General features: G+C 39.7%; 2 protein-coding genes across 2 annotated transcripts; both read right to left on the reverse strand.

Annotated features, from left to right (window-relative positions):
• Positions 1–656: 656 nt before the first annotated feature.
• Positions 657–1,631, reverse strand: LOC131207437 (casein kinase I-like). Its single transcript, XM_058200049.1, has one exon. It carries the CDS (start codon positions 1,629–1,631, stop codon positions 657–659), a length of 975 nt encoding a protein of 324 aa, XP_058056032.1.
• Positions 1,632–7,803: 6,172 nt separating this feature from the next.
• Positions 7,804–15,303, reverse strand: LOC131212699 (phosphopantothenate--cysteine ligase). The gene is made up of 3 exons (XM_058206668.1): positions 14,708–15,303; positions 12,722–12,950; positions 7,804–12,281 (listed from the first exon to the last, which is right to left on the reverse strand). The coding sequence occupies exons 1-3, from the start codon at positions 14,834–14,836 to the stop codon at positions 11,692–11,694; spliced, it is 948 nt and encodes a 315-aa protein (XP_058062651.1). The 5' UTR covers positions 14,837–15,303; the 3' UTR covers positions 7,804–11,691.
• Between the last annotated feature and the right edge of the window lie 450 nt (positions 15,304–15,753).

Below are 15,753 nucleotides of genomic sequence, written 5' to 3' on the forward strand. Positions count from 1 at the left end.
AAATTGCGTTCCTCGTACACGCAGGAACTTTTGCACATACACTTCGGGAATCTATCTTTTAAACCAATTGATGTTCAGATGTTCTCGCCTTTCAAGAATCGTTCTTCGTTGCGAATATCTGAGTTTGGAATTGTAGACGCTGAAAATAGAGGACAAGAAAACTGTTTAAATAATCGAACGGAATAAACGGAGAGATGAGAGATGAGATGTGCCTCGAAGGCAGGAAAACCTATAAACCTAGATGTCCAACAAAAAAAGTTCATTGTTTGAATTGACTGATAAGTACTGACAGCTGTTAATCGACAACAAAATTATGTCGGTAACATACATATTTTTACGAAGTGTATAGCATACGTGTAATGTATTGTCCATTTTGAAGCCTTTTGTGCTACGCTTTTTTGGGAAAAAGACTTGAAATAAGAACAAGATCATATATTGTTACAATAGCTTTTTTACATTTTATTTCAACTCAAAGTTCTGCACCAAAATACACATTAAACCGTTGATAAATTTCATGTCGCTTCATAAAAAAAATGTTTTTAAACCGTTTCTGTTTGTCTTCTAGATCAACGAGACTTCACTTTTCTGATCCATCCCACATCCGAATGTTGTACGCAACGATTTGGCTTAACGAATTATCCAACATTGAAGCATTTCTACGACTTATTGGTTTGGTCGCTTGTTTCCGAGTCATGATCCTGAATCCAATCGAAGTCATGCTCACCATTCTGAGACTGATATTGGTTCAATAAAACTTTAAAATTGTTTCGCAGAAAATTGTAGTTGGGAGTGGTAGTGTAACGTAACTTGTAGCAATAGTGCATGTACTTGAAAATCTCGGTTGGCAGATTCTTGCAAAGAATTTCGGGTGTTGAAGACAGTTTTTTCTGGTAAACCTTTTTGAGTTTCTCCACCTTCGAAAAAGCTTTGATGTTCTGCCATGGTAGGTATCCCAGGATGAACTTCACAAGCATGTATCCGAGTGACAAGAGGTCGTCTCGACGGCTCAACTCTCGTCCTTGGTGTGCATGAATCGACGCATAGCGAACAGTGCCGACGAAGGAACCGACAAATTTATCCGGGATGTGCCGTTTCCGGGATGAGTCCCAAAAAGGCTTAGCCAATCCATAATCAATCAGGTGAACGATGTGGGCCTTTTCGTTGCAGCCCATCACAAAGTTTTGCGGCTTAATATCTCGATGCACATAGCCGTACTTGTGAAGCAGTTCAATTCTGTCGATCATTTGCATGCCCAGCTGCAAAGCGGTAGGGAACGAAAAGCGTCTGCCGCATGTCGTCAACAGTGAATCCAAGGAGTCCCCCAACAGTTCCATTATCAGCACCTGCACCTGTCGATTCTCGTCCGTCTCGCAGAGATACACTTGGGCGATCCCTTGCTGGCCCTGTAGCGCCAAATACAGATTGTACTCTTGAAGAATCAGTCCCGGCGCCGGGATTTTAGACTCTATTTTAATGGCCACTTTAACACCCGTTGCGATATCCTCGGCACGATACACGTCGCCAAATGTGCCAGATCCAAGCTTGAACTCGATGCGGTACTTCTTCAGCACGAGTTCACCCTTCGGAATTCTTCGGCCATTGTTTTGCGTTTGCACAACGCTGTCCTCCATGATTGAATACAGATTTTGCAGCAAACACAATGCTTCGACCAGCGGTACAGCTGTCAAAATACTGAAGTAAAACTCGTTTGTCGAGGTCTACTGTGTTGAGCAGAACAATAGTAAGCTTCGAATGCGAAGTCAAACCAAATAAACCAATATTGTCTTATGAATATTATTGCTTGACAGGAGGTTTCGTTTTATTTAAGTGTTTTGTCTGAATTTTAGTTCCACTTTCGATCGATTTCGATCGTACTGCGTCATTCAAACAAACGTCAAACGTCAAATCGGAAGCAGTAGATATTTTCGAGATGACAGCTTAACATTAGTAACGGCGAGATTTTCAATTGTTTTTTTTATTCAACATTTTTTTAATCCTTTAATCTTATGCATAATACTTTGATTAGCTACATTTAATTCCATACTTTATTCGACTAATTAACTAATTAATCAGCTGAACTTTTATTAATGTTTGTCAAAATTAAAAATCATAGTTGCCAATTGATGTTGTACAGGGTGGTCAAATAAGACCTTCCACTTTGGAAGTAAGTTTTTAATATTTCCCAGCTTTCTTCAAGCGTACAGCGACCAATTTCGTAAATGTGTTTACTAAATGTCTACAATTTCCAGAATCAAGTTTAACGTTTTAAACATCAAATAATGGGTAGTTAAAGTTATTATTAAAGTAGTTATTAAACATTTGACTATTATTATTCATCTATCAGGCAAGCTTACGTTTGAACACCGTCTGTCGGGTCCGTTAGTTTTCAATATTGGTTTTAAATAACTGCCGATAACTCAAAGCAAGAACATGACAGTAAATTTTCTTCTGTATCTATATTTCCATAGCAGACAAGAAAACTTGTTCAGGTGGATACAATCGATCATCAATAAAGTCAATGCACGGTAAATGGATAAACTGGACACGCATAATAATACAACGCATCTCACTCAAACTAGTTCGTACATGAATACGAATTAACAAAAGGAAGCAACCTGTAATTAGGGTTGCATCCATCTTGGGTCGGTGCAAGAATTTAATGTTCAACTATGTTCGTAAGTTCAAGTAAAAACAAAAATAATGTCTTTACCTTTACACAGATCAGATGCTTCTTTTGCACAGACAAAATCGAGTCTTTTAGAAAGTACCAAAATTCTAGAGTGCGCCGGTCTTTACATAATTGTTTATTTGAAAACTTAGGCTTATCCGAGTATAAGTTTCGCAGCTTCATTGTAGATTAAAATCAATGAAAACAATCTATTCTATCGAACACAACTACCTTCAACAACGAAAAGCTTTGTAGTAACACACACTGATCGCTGGAATGGTGTGAATCAATTCTGATGCGCATCAGTTTTCGTGTTAATTTCACATCAAAATTATTTAATCATTGCAAAAGATAAAATTCAACCTGAAACCGTTTGGCTTTACAGTACTCTCGAAAAGCATTGTTTATGATCTTTTCTGTCCCCGGCACTGTCCCTTTGCAATGTAATGAAACTATGTGATTAATTAACAGTACTTCGGAAGCGTACATAAATGTACATAACAAAGCATGTTACATGCCTAAAATGGTAATACATGCAAAGTTCTGTACAAAAGAATAAAAACGACGTACAGCTTTAGTTGCACTTGCTAGTTATTTGCTTTTCCTTTCTAGGCTATGCAATAATTGCGTACTATCGTTACTTCAGTGACATTAAAACCGAGGTTTTTCGAGCGGACGGATCTGTTACCTGATCTTCTTCTGGCCGTTCCGGTTTTAGTCGTAATTTTCGAACCCATCATTGGAATCGTGTCGCAAACATGATGCTATAAAGCAGAAGCTGGTGATGCTCAGGGAGCTTATTTCCAACTCACACAAGCTCATCTACTTTAGGGAGGTGATCCAGTATAGACGAATGAAGTTGAAATAAAGAAAAATAAAAACCATAACGAACACATAAAACAAGTTCAGTGAAGAATGAGAATGAAGCGTGTTTTCTCGCTTCGTGTATCATCGCTACGCAAGAAAACGGTACGCTAGCACCTCGCAACATGCGGTTCGTTGAAAGCCAGAAGCAAGAAGCATTGTTAGCCCACAGCTTCCGGCAAGTGATCTACTATATTTTCTATGGCTATCAATTGACCAAAATTAAACCGAAAAGTAATGTGTCCAAATAATCATTCAATCGTCCTTAGCAAAGTAATAGTTCACCATCCTAGAAATGGTGATGTAAAATCTGCTTCTAGTAAAATTGTTTAATACATCACTTGTTTGTTGCTCTCTAATGAAAATGACGTAATCGTTTACAACTAGAACACATTTTAAGATTCATTTTATAATTGATTGAATATTTTACAGAAACCTAGTCAATAAAGACTCTGGCTGCTACTAATTGTGTTATGTAAAACTGATCCAAAGAAAAGTGAACAGGTTCATAAACAGAAAAAGATCAATGCATTACGACCAAAACTGAGGCTTCGATATAAGAAGTGTTCCTTTTAACGATTTACCGATGCGGGGAAACCCGTTACAACTAGTAGTACGTGAAGAAAAAGATGCTGCAAACCGGTGTACGATCAGACTGGTTTCGAGGAGCTCGTAAGGGTAACTAAACAAACGTTGGTCGAGAACAAGATCGCAAGAGAAGACAAAGCACACATTTATCGCACGATGCGCTCTGCATCGTGTTTTGCTGTAGCAGGTCGATAGTATGTATTATTATAAAACTACCAGTTATTTTTTAGCTATTTATATCCATGAAACAAGTCTCATTATACTTCGAACTGGATAAATACTTTAGACAATACGATATCTAAAAATAAACAAACCACTTTATTTTGTGTTATATGGTTTTGTTAATCATGCATCTCATGCATGCATATCATGCATGGAAAGGAACTGATATCGGTTTCTGGGTGGGGTGACAATAGAACTAAAAAAAAAAATTCTCGGGCACATCCAGCAGCGAGTAATCGATTCGAACAGCTACTGGAATTAAGTTCTAGTTATGAGAATATGAAAACAAGGGTTTCAGCAACGAGTTACTATCATCACTGACACGGTACGTCACAGACACGGTACGTCACAGACACGAGCAGGTTTCGCGTACACTTTACGCATTTGTTTTCATTTGATTGATTCATACTTTATTTTATCTCCCATCCTGAATAACGAAAGCCAACACTGATTAAGCCAAGTTGATACAATCGTCTTCGTGATGGTGAAGAATAATGCATGAAGAAGCACACCAAATAGAAGCCACTGTTCCTGTCCTTAAAACTGGACCATCTTTTACTAACTGGTCAACGGCGAGTGAAACAAAGACCTCGATAGAGAGAGAGAGAATGGCAGAGGGATAAAAAACTTCGGACCGCGAGAGTCGCGATATCGACATGTTTTAATGACACGCAACAGTGGTGTGCAAACAAACGAAACCACGAACTAAGTTTCGGCAACCACCGTTACGTGTACTTTTGCCTGTTCTACCTATTTTAGTTTAGGTCGAATACCCTGCGACAACCGATTAAGTTGCACATTGTTGCACATTTCTCTCAATCCGCAACTTTCGCCACCTTTCTCACGCATTGCAAGGGTGAAAAACAATCCTCTCATTCGCTGAGCTCAATGAACACGACAGTCAGAGACATCAAACTTGTGGTCAACACCACTACCGAACACTAAACACAGCAAACATAGCGGCCTACCAGACGTTGCATCGTGTAGGTCGTCTTCCAAGAATTTCTTTCTTATTTTTAGATTGCCGAACACGAGACCGAGCGCCACCGCCAAGATAGCATATCCAGTCAACGTTAACTCCAAACGCATCTGCTGACTGGCAGAAACGTTAAAGCAGTTTACCAAAATGCCATGGCTAAACATGTGATTGCAGCGAATAGCGTATTCTTGCGCGAGGCGTGCTGGTGGAAGAACTACGAACATATTTTTTTCACGGACCTACGTAAAACATACATGCTGATGTTTTATGCTTTCAATTGATGGATTCAGAAAACCTAATGGTGAAACGTTTAACTCAATTGTAACTAGAACCAGGCATTTTTAAACATCCTAGAACAGCTGTGGACCTTCGAAAGTGAGGTAATTAGTTTTACTATCGATTCAAGAAAATGAACGGACGATTCCCCAGTAACGATGTGCCAATGCTCAAAGGGCCGTGGTCACTTATTCATGATCACCGATCTTCAACCGATTGTTTGCTTGGGCACCGTCATTGGATAAAATCATTTCAGACGCACCAGAACAAATATGTTGTTGACTAAAATCCAACCAAAGCAACGTTTAAGATGAAGATCGTCTTTTGGCTTGTGTTCGAAGTGCTCAACGATTGTTGTTTTGCAGCATGCAATAGAACACACCAAGATCGAACGTTCCGGATTGGTAGCATGGTGAGAAACAAAAACAGTGCAACAACAGCAACAGCACGGCCAACGCGATCAGGTTTTCGACCGCAACCCTTCCTCTTTACCAATACATTCGCACTGTCACACTCACACACAGGCTCGCGGGACACAAATATCATCGCACCTGACAACTGTGTGTTCAACGAAAACCTGTTTTGTTTTGCGCTTTCTTCTTCGTTCCGGCTGTTCTCCTCATTTCGGTGTGTTAACTTAGCATATTACTTGGTTCGTTGTCCGTTCCTCGTTTTGTTGTTATTGTCTCTTGCCAGAACAAACTCGGTCGTTGTCTACGTTCATTCATCGGTGCGATTTAATCACGTTTGTTGGACTGTGTGGAATAAGGCTGAACAAGTCCAAGATTCATACTTTCATTATCCACCCAAGGATTGATAACACCTTACCTTATCAAACGATGGCTGGGAATGTTTGGCAAGTCTTTTTCCAGGCAGTGTCAGGTTACGCACTGTGTTTCGTGAGTACGAGATGCCGGATGTGTCAGCCGAAAGCGCGTCTTAACGATAACCACTAACAACCGATTAAATCGAAAACAGAAACTCTCTGTCACCACAATCGGTTGTTTATTTTCACTTTTTAAATATATTTGCCCCACCGTACCCACATCATCAAAGAGCATTCCCACATGCCTGTTCTAGATACCAGCGCATGGGTGTGAACAGCGGATCGGACAAGGAAACGATTAAAACACGGACACCAAACCCAAACGTAGGTAACAAACTTTTTGCGAATGAACTCCGGCCGGAATGAACACAAACTGGACGGATGCCGCGGGATAAAGGGAACAGACTCGCGATTGCGATGCCACCAAAAAAGAAAGCTCGCCAGCAGTTGATTGTGGCCGGCAACTTGTCACAGCGAAAGGCCACCAGGAGGTATAAATAACGCACGCACGCACGCACGCGAGTTTTCGGTAAAAAGCAAAGTGCCTACGAACTGCGAACGGGTTGCAAACATCCGAACGTCTACGCGCCACGAGGAGTTCAGTTCGTGTGTTCGTGAATCGTGTCCACGTTTAGTGAGAACCACGACGATCCCTAACCGAGAGCGGGTTGTGAGAGCCAACCAATGGTGGGAAAAGTTGAATGAAAGTACGTGGTCTGTTCAAAAATGTCTGCGGCATCTGAGTTTCTACACGCTACGCAAGAGCGCTTGGGGGTGCTGACTGTCGTGGTGCACCATGAGTTGCTGCTAAAGGAAACAAATCGAAATCGAAAATGGAATATATGTAGTCCGCGGAAATTCAAATGTCGCGCAAACTTTTGGACAGACCACGCATCAGCCGATCAAAGCACTTCGAGACCGGTTTACTCTCATGCCCAACAAAACCCGAACAAACCGCGGTGAGAGTGCGAGAGATAAAACCGGTTGCGAGCAAACACGATTGCCGCGCGTAGGATGATCCAAACGGAATCGCAGGACATACGCGCTAAGGTGTAATAAGGGAAAAATATGCATTAATTTCTCAGTCGCCTGTAAGGGTTATCTGTCTGCAAATGTTGCTCCCAATACTGCCGATTCTTCGGTTCGTTCTAAAGATGTCAGTTCCGATCACCAAACAATAAATTGTTGCTCAACACGGCTCTGTCCGTTTAACTAATAATAAAAAAAAAGAAAGCTCCAGTCAAATTAATCAAATGACGTAAGAGTAATTCTGATATTGTGCAGCTAGTATTGCAGGTAGCACGTAAGAAAAATAAGGCCTATTCAAACACGATCATGACCTTACTTGTTCATTAATATTGTTAATTTATTATAGGCTTTAATAAGTGTATGTATATAAAGTGTTTGCATATGTATAAGTATATCTATACGTTTCTGCTAAATATGTATACATTTCGATTCCATTACTGATAAACAAATACTTTTCGTGTTGTTCCATCGTTTCATGCGCCTTTTGTTCAAACCGTTCTCGTTTTGTCCTAGTAAGCAATATTAATCAACTGCGAACGAAATTGTATACATGGTGGTATGACCTGATCGACCAACCTGCACAAAACAATTGAAGGTTTGAAAAAAATGAAAATAGTGTATTTCAGTGTTTCACGATTCATTCAAATTATCCGCACGTTAAAAGTGCGTCTGGAGACTTTGTATCCCTTTGGCATTGGTAGTACCCTGAATGTTGCATTTCCCCTTGGGGCCTTCCGAAAAGTTAGAAAACAACACTTTCTATCAGAAAACACAACAGAAAAAATGGATAGCCGAACCGATAAACACATTGCGCACGATTCCTATGACTGATGTGATTGCGAATGTTGAGTAATATTGTTGTTTTGCTCATATATCCGCCATTATTGGTAATATTGGTCGATTGGTTGTTTTTTTTAAATCCTGTAATTGCCTGAACAAAAAATAGTCAATTCATAGACATCGTTAGTTGTTTTTGTGGCACATCTTTTTCGATTTCCTTTACCAGTCCCAAAACTCAAAGTAGAAAAGCATTACTTGCTCTCTATGCTACGGGTGTATAGGGACCGCCTGTTTCTGTAAGCATTCTAAATCCACTAGGCTAGGTATGGTTCTTTATTACGCTGACTCTCTGGTCATTGTATCGCGTTCACAATAGTATTTATTCATTGATTTTCATCCCTCCTTATAACGAACAATTTATGCAGGGTACTACAGCTAGTACTACACAATCCGTTCAATCAATCTACAACATTACCTTTCAAATACTTATTCTTTATACAACGCCAGCGCCTGCTTCGCACATAATCTATTGGTTGCTATGCAGTTCACATTTTAAAACACACTTCACTAATTCCATTTACTAATTGCAATTAGTATGTTTTATGAGTATATGCTCCGCAGCAACATAGGATAAATAGAAGAGCTGCATTGACGGTTTGTTGGAAAACAAACAAGTATTCTTTTTACTATGATTTATGTGATGTTTCAACATAAAATTCATGTCTTCCACTGGCATTCATCACACTGATTTTATTCCATTTGACTTTGTAGTTTTAGCTTTGTAAATTAATTTTGCAATGGTAACAGAGGAATCATTTATTAATTTTATTTAAATAACAACAGTGTCGTATTCTTTTAACAACAAAGAGTTTACCTAAATTCAAACAAATAACTGTGCTTGAGAATCATTGTTATTCACCATGTACAGACTACATAACACCGACATGAAGGTTCTAGTTGTTCATGTTTAATATATTTTACTTACATGCACAATTTCCCTTTACGTTTTACGGAGAATTTTGATACTTTTGTCTATATAGCCTTTCCTTTGTCGATATTTCCTTGTTTCTTTTTCTTAGGAGATGCTACTACCTTTTTGGGCTGTAATTCAATATCGGTGTCCAATGCATATTGCTATTATTGTAAATCAAGGGGGTTTGAAAGTTCAGTGCATTTCTTAGTCATTGATATTTAATCCAGAGTTCGGAATCAGTGACAGTATTTTAAAACGGCAAGGAATTTAAGAACATGTGATTCAAGTAAACTTGTCAAATACTTTAAAATGGCTTAGTCATTCTAAGCCAATTGAGTTTGTTTTGATTTCAAGGAATTGATTGATATGTAAAAGCAAGTTAGTTGTGTATGTAATCTTCAACATCAGTGTCACGAGGATTTGATTTTAAGTTTAGCTTAGCTTTTTTACGTTGGCTTTCTTTTAGGTGGTTTTCTGTAATTGGAACATTTCACAAAAGCTTTGCCAATGATCTTTTCCTAGCAAGTTTGATCGTGTAGATTCGTACCACTGAAAACAATGTTACTACGTTACTCTGTCAGATAAGGTTCCAACATTTGTATTGATTTTTGAACACCAACTCTAATGGAATATTGTGATGGTAGGTAGTTTATCGTTTTTAAACAACAACTTTCTTGTTCCGTTCGTCTATCATGCTATAAAAGGAGGCACGCTATTTTTTATTCATACCGTCGGGTATATATGCTGTTGATGTATATAAATGTATATAATTTCCTTCGTCCATTCGTTCGGTGTTATGCTGCATACTGTTTTCATTCCATTAGCTCATCTAAGTAGGCGTGCAGTTGAAGCTCATGCCTCTCTAGTGTTAGGATCATCTACCATCGGCTACTCGGCTGTTCCGCCTTCTTCGGTTGGCTCGATTTAGTTGTCACTTGTTGAGTGTTACTTACTTGTACATGATTGAGGGCGTGAGTTTGTATAACGTTTAAAGGTAGCTTAAAAAGGTAGAGGTGTTATAAGAAGGGCCTTGTTTGGAAACAGGCCACGGACATCGGTGTTAACCGTTTTTGGTTTTTATCTAGTCTTGAGTGATAAGCTCAAAAACTCATAAGGAGACACATTAAGTTTCCTACGAATGTCATATACCTCGCAACAGCTTGCACATTTATCGACGAGTTTTGGTACATCCTAGAAGTGTTAACTTGCAAGCAGTGTACGGGTAGTAGTGACGGAACGTTCATTGGAGCGATCAAGCTAATCGTTTGACCGCAAACGGTAGACAATAGAGAACAGCATAACCAGACAATACTACGCATCGTTAAAGGCAAAAGAATTGCCACCGTGTATGAAACAAGGTGTGATAGCGTAAAGAAGAAGGAATCTATCATTAAGCGCCATTTCAGTCTTGTTTAAGACTTATTTAAGTAACAATCGTGCACTTCGTACATTTGGTGGGATGACGACGGAATTTACGAATACAATTTCCCATTGTTCATGTTTGAACGATACTATAAAAAACATAAAAAACCACATTACCGATGGTTAGGAACTCTTGGCAAAGGAATCTAGTCGTAGGGACTGATACAGTGCATGCTACCAGGATTACCGTTGATAAACAATGTTTGCGTTTTGCTGTTATAAATTGGTGGCCAACATTCATTTTGTTCATGTAAGAAGGACACTAGCGTTTTATGGTGTTTTCATCATACTGCGCACCTTGTTTAACATCGTTCTTTTCTTTTTGTAGTGTCTAAACATTGAAGTGGTTTAACAGTAGCAAAGAAACACTTCTTTCATCGATCGGATAGCGATCGATCGATGAGTTATGACTTTACATCATCTTCAAACCATATGCCGCACGGTAGCAGTTGATGCAACGCAACTCAAGTAATGTAGAAATGAGTAACTACAGTTATTCAGAACATTGAACGTAAACAACAGGTGATACATCAGTAATAATATAACTGTGCCAGCCAGCTCATGTTGGTGGAATGTTTTCGATGGGTGATACATGTTTGCATGTTTCTAACTAATAGGCTCATCGTTAAGTGTTTTGCCTTCCAAGCGTTTAGCTTTCCATATACCCGATCTTTCTATTACAAGCACCGTGTAACCAGTTAATAGTTCATTTTACAATCTATTTCTTTCCTTATGTTTGACACTACAAGGAAGCAAACAATGATCAATAACAGAACTAATAATGAAATGCAAATCATGTTTACCCGCCCAGGTCTTACAAACGATGTGAAAGTCAACATCATGTCCTTCCGATAGCTTTAACGACAGTTTTGCTCGTACTTTCAGAGTTCGAATGATACTGTGATTTCGCAACTGATCTTTAATTTTCTTAGTCAATTTTGGATGTACAATCACTTTACTTAAAACTTTCTTCCTGGATTTAGAACTTTACAGAAGTGCGGCAGCGTGACACGGCAGTCGACTTGCATCGCACTGCTAGATGGCGGTCTGCCTGAACGCGTGGGTCATTGCGTTTGTTGCTCGGGTTCGCGCGCATAATCCTGATGCCGTCGTACAACATCCGCAACGATCGGTTCCTCGATTTCCAACCCAGTCAGGGCCTGATCTTTGGTAAGCACAATCTCGTAATTACTGCTTGGTGTAACAAACACAACCCGGTTTTTGCGTGTTTGCAGTATGTTCGCAATGACGAGTTTGTGTTTGTACTTATTAAGACTTTCTCGCGACTTGGCGATCAGTAGAGCCTCGTCGGTTTCGAGTTTGAACGACACAACATACGCATGCGGTACCCAGAGGCTTACAAGCGGTGCCAGCATCTTCGGTACAAGCTGTAGCGATATCGTTGGAGCTCCATGCCCCGACTGGATCTTGTGTGTTGGCATTTCGTCCTGCGGTACATAGAAGTCTGATACGGCTGCCGCTAGAAACAGGACCGCGTTTCGTTCAAACGGTGCCAGCGACTCACAGGCAGCACGCAATAACCACATATAGTCGACAACACTGGTGAAGGTTATGTACAGCATCCGATGCGTTTCTTGCGCATTCTTATACTTGTCGAGCACCGGTGCCAGAACATCCACTGAGTCAGGTTTAACTAAAAGTAATGGAAAAAATGTGAAGATTGTCATGACATTCATGGTTGTGGTTATGACAATGGTTGGTTCGTATTCTAAAGCAGATCTAATAAATACGAGATATTTTTTTATTTTTTTTCAGGTGCTCAGCGTTAGATCAACAATAAAATATTGCACATCGTTGGTAGTATCATATACAAACAAAAACCGATAACTCTATAACCTTTATCATTCTCCTGACTAATAAGAGCAAAGGCAAAAATGTATGGCAAAACCATACAACTAGGAAAAGATTAAGGATGGCGAAAGTTGAGTACTGTTTTCTTGAGATTTGTTGTTTTTGCAAACGAGAAATCTCGCTTTTATTGCATCATTTCCTTTTTCGAGCTAGACAGCGTAATGGAACAGAACAAAGTCATTTAATGTGCATCACAAAGTAGGAACCAGAAAAAAAGCTTACCGGTGATGGTGGTGCTCATACCCTCCTCATGTAATTCCAGCATGTCGAGCAATTGTTGGCCGGTGAAGTGACGCGAAAAGGGCTCCAGAGATTTTGTGCGGTGCATGAAGATGACAGCGTAGCCATGTTCGAGAAAATACTCCGCAGACGCTGACCCTCGATTGCCTGCACTGAAATTATCGACGAATCGAACTGTGTTATGTTCCAGCGGAACAGTAGTACCACCGGACTGCAGAAAAGAGAAAAAAATAAATACCAATTTAAATGTTCACGCTCGTTTGCAGCTCAACTGATACAAAATTTCTGTCCCCCTTCACAATTAATTCCGACAAATTTTACGGTAAAAATTCAAAAATTCAGAAAAAAAAGTTTTCCGTATGTTTAGAATTATATTTTTAGACACAGTTAGGTATTAGCGCAGAAGAAAATTATAATGACTTATGATAAGCCATTTTCGGTTCGGAGATCGGTTGGAGTACCTTTAACTTGCAATTTTCAATTACATAGTAGTGGACCGCGGAACATTACAACCTACCCAGACCTATGTACCACAGAACTACTTCGCCTTTATTGTTTGTCTACCTTCCGTGGTACAGACTAATCCGGTCTCACTATATGAGGAAGCAGGAGAAAAAAGGAAATAGATTTCACAGGATCACTTCCCAAATAATCACTCAAGAAATCGGAGTTACTAAATCTATAAACGACCAATGCTTTCTTCCAACAGCGAAAGAAGGCGTCTGTTCGGAAGTTAGTCTTTAAAGGAGGATATATTCACGTTTTAATTTTTTTTTATTTACGATCTGTTTTATATAGTTCACTAATAACATAGTTCGAAAGACGTCTACAAATCTACCGTTTGATTGGTTTTGTCTTGTGACTTGCAAGAACTGTAGCATGGAAAACATGAAATGGTGTTCAACAAAAAATTGAAGTTCGGGAACTCGGGAATAACACAAAGGTACAGTTGAATGTGTTGTGCTCCACCAGAACGAATCCTATCCAAATGAATTGATGAAAGCCCAACTCTTGCTAGAAACTTTATTTCGAATAATGCAATCGTTTCTTGGTGGCGTGCGAGAAGTAATGCGTGCACAGAGCGATAAACATTATTTTTATCACTTATGTATATTGCACATTGCCCACTTTGGGCGCACCAATTGGTGTTTCAATAAGATTATATTGATGTTTGGTACATTTTGGTACTTCCATACTGCGCAGCCATCGAAAGGACCATCGGCGTCGGATTTGTATGTTTTATTCATGGAAGAAATAGACCAAAATGGAATGAACGCATTGCAGGATATCGGATTTGTGTTTCGGCCGAAGTGTGCACAAAGTGAACTATGGAAAGCACCCGGCTAATTGGGGAATGGGAAAAACGAAATATTTTGGAAAAAGCAATGAGTCCGACGGACACGGGGCGTAATAGTCGCCCCGTCGTGACTGCTAGAAATCGACCATCGCTTGAGGGAGGCTCGTCACCACCTGTTGAAGGGTAGCACATTGCTAAAGCGTGCTCAGGCCAATCATATCCTTTATCGGAAGTATAACTAAGTCAAACAGGCTCTTTTATGGCAGAAAGCAATAGAATATTCTAATGATATTATGTTATGTGTGTTTATTTACCTATACTTCTTAAGAGCTCATTTAGCCACCTAGCTTGTCAATTCAGGAATGGAAATTTCGCTCAGAATGAGTTTCAAAAGTCGTATTGAGTCGTTCGTGTTACTTTTATGTTTTGTTTAACACAGTATGAAACGTGTGTTCGTGAAAGCGTAGAATTTACTTAATTTTGTGAGTTATTTTTGAGCACAAACGCCTAATCGATAAATGAGTACTGGGCAAAGAGACAGAATGCTAACCGATAAAAAGAGCACCTTCGCATCTCGCCATTAGTAAAAACCAACGTCAACCTTTGAAGGTGGTTTAAGCAACAAGATAAAAAGTAAAATACAACAAAGTAATAAGACAATAATCATTTACCGTAACAAGCACGATGTTACTCTTCAGTTTGTAGTGACGGTCGCAGAATTCCTTTAGCAGGGATCGGTTATCCTCGAAACAGTTCGGTGGTAAATGGGTGGCATAGAAGTCCTCCCAGTGAGACGTCATGTTTTCAGCTGCCGTGATGAGGCTTGCGATGAGCCAGAATCGCGTTTCGTTTTTCTCTTGCGATTTGAAAACACTGCCACCGTCTTCACAAGAGCTTAATGAAGCTGGGATTTGTTGGCGTCGACAGCTTTCCAATTCTGCTCAGATGTTGGTGCTCAAGTGATGCAAAACAGGAAAGATTCCAGACCAAATTGAAACCACGGCTCTAGCAGCACAGCATCATCACTTTTGCTACTCTTTTGAAGACCCAAAACTTGGTGCTACACACGGTCCGTGAAGAGGTTGTTCAGATAGCACAAAAAACAGATTGTTGAGCCACCTTTACCTTCGGTCGGTTAGTAAAGATATGCTACACAAGCGGCAACGGGAGTGGCAGCGCGATATGAGCACAGCGACTAGGGTCAAGGGTCAACCACTATGTGCTGATATTCGGTACAGATAACAGTGGCACCTTTACCTAATCACACTTTCATGCTTAACTGCGATTGCACGAACAAAGTTAGTTTCAGGTCACGATTCGACGATGTTACATATGAGAGCAGCTGAACAATAAAGTTCGTGCAAACTGCTTAAGCAAAATTTTTGACAACACGATCTGACAACACCAGAGTTTGGTGTGTTTCAAAGGGCCGACTACACGCACATGACATTTGCATGGTGTCACGGATTTGAAAATTTTTAACGAATATGTTTATTTATTCGTTGCACATAATGCACTAGCGCTCATCTATTCGTACAGCGGGGGGAGTAAATGATGGAATTTGGCATCGCTGTTTAACATTAAGTTATTCTTACCACACAAACTAATCGGTTATTTCGTTTCGAATAACAATTCGTTTGAAACATTGTCCGCAACTTTCGTTCTCACTAAACGTTACTTCTGGAACTGGATAGCAGAAAATGAACCAATTGGCCGC

Source organism: Anopheles bellator, chromosome 2, assembly GCF_943735745.2.
Source record: "Anopheles bellator chromosome 2, idAnoBellAS_SP24_06.2, whole genome shotgun sequence".
In the NCBI taxonomy this organism is placed as follows: domain Eukaryota; kingdom Metazoa; phylum Arthropoda; class Insecta; order Diptera; family Culicidae; genus Anopheles; species Anopheles bellator.